Source organism: Chelon labrosus (genome assembly GCF_963514085.1).
Source record: "Chelon labrosus genome assembly, chromosome: 6".
Taxonomy (NCBI): Eukaryota; Metazoa; Chordata; class Actinopteri; order Mugiliformes; family Mugilidae; genus Chelon; species Chelon labrosus.
The window spans coordinates 27,030,485-27,038,778 of NC_140342.1; the positions used below are offsets into that span (position 1 = coordinate 27,030,485).

General features: G+C 40.1%; 2 protein-coding genes across 2 annotated transcripts; one reads left to right on the plus strand and one right to left on the minus strand.

The window, feature by feature from the left end:
• The first annotated feature begins 1,243 nt into the window (after positions 1-1,243).
• Positions 1,244-2,392, plus strand: LOC311489120 (uncharacterized protein). The gene is made up of 3 exons (XM_084546067.1): positions 1,244-1,852; positions 1,985-2,059; positions 2,180-2,392. Exons 1-3 carry the CDS (start codon positions 1,483-1,485, stop codon positions 2,326-2,328), a joined length of 594 nt encoding a protein of 197 aa, XP_084402193.1. The 5' UTR covers positions 1,244-1,482; the 3' UTR covers positions 2,329-2,392.
• Positions 2,393-4,433: 2,041 nt separating this feature from the next.
• On the minus strand, positions 4,434-7,745 carry LOC311489124 (uncharacterized protein). Its single transcript, XM_084546071.1, has 3 exons — positions 7,288-7,745; positions 5,033-5,380; positions 4,434-4,900 (listed from the first exon to the last, which is right to left on the minus strand). The coding sequence occupies exons 2-3, from the start codon at positions 5,280-5,282 to the stop codon at positions 4,749-4,751; spliced, it is 402 nt and encodes a 133-aa protein (XP_084402197.1). The 5' UTR covers positions 5,283-5,380; positions 7,288-7,745; the 3' UTR covers positions 4,434-4,748.
• Positions 7,746-8,294: the final 549 nt, after the last annotated feature.

Sequence of the window (8,294 nt, forward strand, 5' to 3'; positions counted from 1 at the left end):
TAGATCTAATGGCTGTCAGTTATTATTTATCTGATGGTAAATGTGTCTTTAATTGATAATGGATTCATAGAAAAAGAAAAAAACACAAAGTGAATGTGATATTAGAAGAAATAGAATTGACTCAATGTTTTATTACTGTCATCAGCATAAAGTATTTAAACATTTGAACATGACTGACACAAACTTGTATATTGATGTGTTTTATTAGTGATTAAAGTCTGTGCTCTTAAATGTGGAATATTAAATACATATTGGAATCAGAGAAATGACAAACGTACAACTGAAAAACACAATTCAGGGATTTGGAAATAATTTAATTTAATTTAATTTAATTGAAAATAGTACATAGATAATTTTTTAGGTCTTTTCTTTATTTAAAGAATAGTTGCTTATTTAAATTCAGGTTGCTCTTCATTAACTTGCACATTTGTGAACGGACCATTAATGCTGAACCGTTTTGGAGCAACAAATGCTGCTATCCAGATGACGTCTTATTCTGGAAGGCCTTTCTTAAAATAAAATAAAATAAAATAAAATAAAATAAAATAAAGGAGCAGCTAAAATCTTATATTAAATCAGATTGTAAAATATTTCCCGTTCTAAACTACAGCAGCTGTCAGATAAAAGACGACATGATGAAACACAGTCGACATGTTTCTGTCCCAACTTCTTTGAAACGTGTTGTTGGATTCAAATTCAAAACCAGCAAATAATGTCTTTTGATGAAGATAAAATAAGATAATCCTTTATTTATCCCACCGTGGGTAAATTTGCAGCGTTGCAGCAGTAGACAGTTTAAGGACAGAGCACACAGGAGATAAAAAGAAGTAATAAAACATTAAATAAATTCAAAGAATAGAAACTGAAATACAATAGAAATCCTACTTACGTATGTATGTATGTATATTGCACATGAAAGAATAAATGATATGCAAACATAAGTTGTTCCAAACATATTAAGGATATTCCAGTTTGTGTTGTGATTGTCCAGCGTGTGTTTGGTCTACTGGGAGCAGGCTTGATTATACAACTGATGATTGATCAACCACTGGATCTGTTCTGATTGATTTTATATAGCATCAGTTATTTTGGAAACAGAAATTTACATGAAGATATATTATAATGTATACGGAATATGTAGACCGATCAGCCGTAACATTATGACCGGTCAGACGACTGGGTCAGAGCATCTCCAGAACTGCAGCTCTTGTGGGGTTTTCCTGGTCTGCAGTGATCAGTATCTATCAAAAGTGGTCCAAGGAAGGAGAAGAACCAGAGACAGGGTGGTCATGGGCAGCAAAGGATCATTGACCCTTGTGGTCCCATCCAACAGATGAGCTACTGTAGCTCAGACTGCTGAAAAGGTTAATGCTGGTTGAACTTTGTTCTGTATTGATGAGTAGTTTAGTGATCAGAGTCCATATAGTTTCCAGGATCAGACTGAATGCAGAGCAGTGCTGGAAGCTGCTGTTGACTGTGTGAATGTGTGTGTGCTGTCAAACTTCAGATGAGCAGGTAGTGAAGCCCGTGGTGAGCGTGTACCCAGCAGCATCCAGAGCCCACCAGGAGGGGAAGAGCTCCCTGCTGTGTCTGGCCTCATCCATGTTTCCTCCTCTGGTCCAGTTTTCCTGGAAAAGACAGAAGGAGAACAGCCCTCTGGAGGATCTGACCCCTGCTCAGGGAGAGCAGCTGGAGCTCAGAGAGTTGGGATGCAGCGCCTCCATCAGGCTGGTGGATAGAGATGATCTGGACAAGTACAGATATCACTGCTCCGTCAAGCACGAAGAGGAGACAGTGGAGGTCACAGTAGAGGACACAGTGAAGGCCACAGTAGAGCCCCAAAGCCAACAAGGTAATGAAGGCTTGGTGACTGTGTTCAGCAGTGATTCAGTTTCATGTGGAGACGCTGTCAAAGAGAGCAGAGGAGCAGAGGACTGACATTTCTCACTGCAGCTCCAAACATTTGACTCCTTTTCTGTTTCAGAGCTTCCAGCTCCAGCAGCCTCCTGTCCTCCAGAGAGAGAGCCAGCAGACCTGCCAGCTCTGCAGCAAGATCACTGTAAGATCACCTGCTGCCTCTCTGCATGGACAGCTCCAATGTCAAATGAGGACACTAGAACAACTTTACAGGATTAATATGACACTTCCACTAATTCATATCTGTCTGTCTGTCTGTCAGTGTCCTTCCAGTCTCAGTGCAGGGTGAAGCTGCTCTGTCTGCTGTACACAGCGCTGATAGTGAAGAGTCTGGTGTACTGCTGTGGACTCTCTCTGCTGATGAGCCTCAGAAACAAGGGACCGTCCACCAACTCCACACATGCTGACTGACTGTTTTCTGCTGGTCTTTTCTCTCCATCAGATCTCATCAGTTCATCTCATTCATCACTTTCATCAGTATTCACAAATGCTGTTGTAATGTGCTTCTTTGTAATCTGTATCTTTTCATTCACGTCTTGATTGTCATCCTGGAAATAGAAACACATATATTCACATAGAAATCTGCTCTTATGACGTCTTCGTTCTCTAGTAGTCTAGTTTATTTCCACTTTCAACTGTGACTTGTATAATAATCATCATCAGTTTCCAGCAGGCTGTTTCTTCTGCTCTTCTGTTTCTTTCTAATAAATGCAGACTCCACCAGGCTGCTCTTTTCTTTCACTGGAACACACTCAATAAACACAAGAAACCGAGACAATCCCAGAGTCTGGCTTTGATAAACTGCTTTTTATGTGTCTTAATAAAGCAAGTCAAACACTTTAGCTCGTATATTAGGAACTGTTGGACGTCAGTAAATAAAGTTGAAGCTTAAGCAGCTTCCAGTTCCTTGATGTGACGTCTATGAACCCTGTGAATGAAGCACAGACTGCTGCACTGATAAAAAATGAAGCTGGAATAGAATTTCCATGAGAAATGTGGGTCAGTGTGGTTAATGAGGTGAACTCATGGTGGATTAGAACTGATTGGGACGTTCAGACTTTTTTTGTCAACTATAACTGACTTGAGGTGAACCAACATGGACGCCTGCTTCAGAACAACAGCATGACTTGTTTATCTCATGGGTTTGTGTCTCTGTCTCAGTGAGGCTTGTGTTCGGTTCTGATTAATTAGAAAGAACAGGAAGCATTATTGTTTCCTATAGAAGTTGAAAATCTTCTCATGGGATCAATTTAAACACTTTGCAGGCAAAGAGTTCAACTTCTTTAAAGTTCTATTTATCAGAGAGGAGAAATTTATTTACTAAATTTAAATTTAAAATTAAATTTATTACTGATTGTAATGTTTAATAATAAATGTAAATGTCTTTCTCTCTCAGATGAAGAACACAGGTGCTTCCTGGAAAGATTCTTTAACCACAGCTGGTGGTTGAAACTGTCATTGTGTCATTAAAGTGAAAAGCCACAGCTAACGGTGTGGAGGCTGCAGAGCACAAACCCACACAGCCCGTCTGCTGCAGGAAGGAAGTCTGATTGGCTGTCAGCAGTTTGTTTTCTGTCCTAATAACCACTGAGAACAGATTCATATCTGCTGCTGAACACACTCATCACCTCCCCTCCCTTTCTCTTGTTTTCTGTAAACCTTTTTTCCTCTGAGCCCTCCACCCACACAGAGTTGAACTGAGTCCGATCACCCACCTGAAGCTCATGTCCTGGTAACATGTTCAGGGTATTTAGAGGTTTGGATGATTAAAGATGCATTTTACACTTTGAAATAAACAAGAACATTAATGAAATGTTATTTTCTTGATCAGACACCTCTGTGATTAATGACTGATTAGGATTTATCCACTAACAGGTCCAGTTAGAGGACCATGAACTTTCAGTGTTCAGCTCTCAAACAGCTGAATTTCCACTGACACACTGCCCTGCTGCTAATGAAACTATTTCATGACTGTTAATTAAACACATCCTTCATTTGATCAACATTCGAACTTCAGCACTGACTCATCAAACCGCTGGATGATAGTTTTTAACAGTCGTAGCTTCAAATCAGCCCTGCTCTTTGTTCATCTGTGTAAACAACAGTGTCGTCAGCGTAGAGTTTGACATCCACACCGACACATTTATATTAGAGAACTAATACACAAACTAAATGATCTAAAGACCCAGAACTGAACCTGGTGGAACAACCACAAACACTAGATGTTCATTTTGATTAAAAATGTCTCAGGAACAATCATCAAATTACTTTGGGGTGTCAACATAATGAATCTTTAGACAAGAAGAAAAACAAAACACCATTATTATTTTATAGTTGTTGTATTTTAATAGAACAGAATAAATGGATGAACACACTGCATTGCATTTCTATAATAAAAAGAAAAAGAAGGCAAACACATGTTGTATTAAATGTTGAAACATCTACAAGGAAGTTAATTCTTTGACTGGTGTAATATTTAGAAGTTACAATTAAGAGATTTGATAAAGAAACTCTGATAAATCTATCTGACTCTACATTACAACCAAAGCATCATGACTAACATTTGTGAATACTGATCAAAGTGATGAATGAGATGAACTGATGAGATCTGATGGAGAGAAAAGACCAGCAGAAAACAGTCAGTCAGCATGTGTGGAGTTGGTGGACGGTCCCTTGTTTCTGAGGCTCATCAGCAGAGAGAGTCCACAGCAGTACACCAGACTCTTCACTATCAGCACTGTGTACAGCAGACAGAGCAGCTTCACCCTGCACTGAGACTGGAAGGACACTGACAGACAGACAGACAGATATGAATTAGTGGAAGTGTCAGATTAATCCTGTAAAGTTGTTCTAGTGTCCTCATTGGACATTGGAGCTGTCCATGCAGAGAGGCAGCAGGTGATCTTACAGTGATCTTGATGCAGAGCTAGCAGGTCTGCTGGCTCTCTCTCTGGAGGACAGGAGGCTGCTGGAGCTGGAACCTCTGAAACAGAAAAGGAGTCAAATGTTTGGAGCTGCAGTGAGAAATGTCAGTCCTCTGCTCCTCTGCTCTCTTTGACAGCGTCTCCACATGAAGCTGAATCACTGCTGAACACAGTCACCAAGCCTTCATTACCTGGTTGTGTTTGGGGCTCTACTGTGGCCTTCACTGTGTCCTCCACTATGACCTCCACTGTCCCCCCCTCGTACTTGACGGAGCAGTGAAATTTATACTTGTCCAGATCATCTCTATCCACCAGCCTGATGGAGGCGCTGCGTCCCGACTCTCTGAGCTCCAGCTGCTCTCCCTGAGCAGGGGTCAGCTCCTCCAGAAGGCCGTTCTTCTTCTGTCTTTTCCAGGAGAACTGGACCAGAGGAGGAAACATGGATGAGGCCAGACACAGCAGGGAGCTCTTCCCCTCCAGGTGGGCTCTGGATGCTGCTGCTGGGTACACGCTCACCACGGGCTTCACTACCTGCTCATCTGAAGTTTGACAGCACACACACATTCACACAGTCAACAGCAGCTTCCAGCACTGCTCTGCATTCAGTCTGATCCTGGAAACTACATGGACTCTGATCACTAAACTACTCATCAATACAGAACAAAGTTCAACCAGCATTAACCTTTTCAGCAGTCTGAGCTACAGTAGCTCGTCTGTTGGATGGGACCACAAGGGTCAATGATCCTTTGCTGCCCATGACGACCCTGTCTCTGGTTCTTCTCCTTCCTTGGACCACTTTTGATAGATACTGATCACTGCAGACCAGGAAAACCCCACAAGAGCTGCAGTTCTGGAGATGCTCTGACCCAGTCGTCTAACCACTTCACCGGTTATAATGTTACGGCTGATCGGTGTACATATTCAGTATACATTATAATATATCTTCATGTAAATTTCTGTTTCCAAAATAACTGATGCTATATAAAATAAATCAGAACAGATCCAGTGGTTGATCAATCATCAGTTGTATAATCAAGCCTGCTCCCAGTAGACCAAACACACGCTGGACAATCACAACACAAACTGGAATATCCTTAATATATTTGGAAGAACTTGTGTTTGCATATCATTTATTCTTTCATGTGCAATATACATACATACATACGTAAGTAGGATTTCTATTGTATTTCAGTTTCTATTCTTTGTATTTATTTAATGTTTTATTCTTCTTTTTATCTCCTGTGTGCTCTGTCCTTAAACTGTCTACTGCTGCAACGCTGCAAATTTCCCCACGGTGGGATAAATAAAGGATTATCTCATTTTATCTTCATCTAAAGACATTATTTGCTGGTTTTGAATTTGAATCCAACAACACGTTTCAAAGAAGTTGGGACAGAAACATGTCGACTGTGTTTCATCACGTCGTCTTTTATCAACTCACAGCTGCTGTAGTTTAGAACGGGAAATATTTTACAATCTGATTTAATATAATATTTTAGCTGCTCCTTTATTTTATTTTATTTTATTTTATTTTAAGAAAGGCCTTCCAGAATAAGACGTCATCTGGATAGCAGCATTTGTTGCTCCAAAACCTCTACATACGCTTCAGCATTAATGGTGTGTTCATAAATGTACAAGTTAATGAAGTGCAGCCTGAATTTAAATAAGCAACTATTCCTTTAAAAATAATTTATATATATGTATATTATCTGTGTATTGAAATTAAATTAAATTAAATTAAATTAAATTAAATTATATTAAATTAAATTAAACATATTTAGCTGTGACATGAAATAAAAAGAATCAACTATTTCTTGCTTTTGTATTATTTTGAATAAAATTAGATATTTAAATAATTTCCAAATCCCTGAATTGTGTTTTTCAGTTGTACGTTTGTCATTTCACTGATTCCAATATGTATTGAATATTCCACATTTAAGAGCACAGACTTTAATCACTAATAAAACACATCAATATACAAGTTTGTGTCAGTCATGTTCAAATGTTTAAATACTTTCTGCTGATGATAGTAATAAAACATTGTTTGAGTCAATTCTATTTCTTCTAATATCACATTTACTCTAACTTTCAGAAATGATCCAATACAATCGATAGACACTTCAAAACAATCTGAAATAGTTGAACATCAAATATCATCTTGTTTTCAACAACACATGTCACAGAATTACTGAGATGATCAAATCCTAAATGTTTGGAACGTCACTAATATTTACAGAAATAAAGAAGAACTTTAGTTGTTCAGTCAGATTTCAACATGTTTTCAGAAATGATTGAGCTTTTCTTATGGAACAATGGCTGCAGGATGAATTCTCTACTAATGAGGAAAAAACTAACATGGAAAGGCTGAAGCAGCACAAACTGACTTTAAACACATTTTCAGCTTCTACAATAAAACAACTGAAGGAAAAGAAATGTTTCTTCTTACCTGTTACATACAGTTTAGTTCCAGAGCCAAAGATGAGGTAGATGTAGCCGCTGTCACACAGTGAAAAAGACTAATACAAAAACCTGTGTGCCGTTGAGAGAGTCAGCTGAGGTGAACGAGTCCAAATGAGGAAGTAGGATCATATTTCAGCTCCATGATGTGTTTCTCTAATGTTCACATCAACATGACTGTCTCTTCTTCTCTTTTCTTTTAGCCACACTAGCAGCATGGCTCTGATGTTAATGTCAGTGGTTGCTCAGTCCACTACTTTAGTAGCGTGAGCCCCCGTGAGCCAACTCCACTAGAGCGCTCAGCAAGCTCCATGACGTCATCAGAGACAGCTCATCCTGATGACGTTATTCTCACAATGGGAGACTTCAATAAGTGCAAGCTATGGACTGTATTCCCCAAATACTACCAACATGTGGACATTCCCACCTTGGATCATGTGTACAGTTACATATGGGCTGCACGCCACCCCCACTTCAGACACACAGACCACATCTCTTCTGTACCCAGCCTACAGATAAAACCAACAAAACCAGTCACCAAATTGAAGCCCTGGATAGACAGTCAGTTCAGACACATGGTGTGTGCTCGCTCTCCTGCATTTAGATCATTGAATGAGGCAGAGTACAAAGCTTCAAAGTACGAAATAAGAAAAGTCAACACAGTGACTAAGAGGCAGTACAGAGAGAAGCTGGACAGCTTCTATTCTACTGCTGACTCTGGGTGGATGTGGCAGGGCCTGCAGCAGATCACAGACTACAGGACCACCACCAGCACCATCAGCTCCTCAGACAGCCTGCTGGATGACCTCAACACCTTCTACACCCACTTTGAGACCTCCAGCTCCAGCACAGAGAGAACCACACACACACCTGTACCACAGAACCCCCCTCCCCACCACCAACCGTCTCATCAGCCCTGGTACACAAAGACCTGAAGAGGATCAACCCCCACAAAGCAGCAGGGCCAGACAACATCCCTGGATGAGCCCTCAGAGC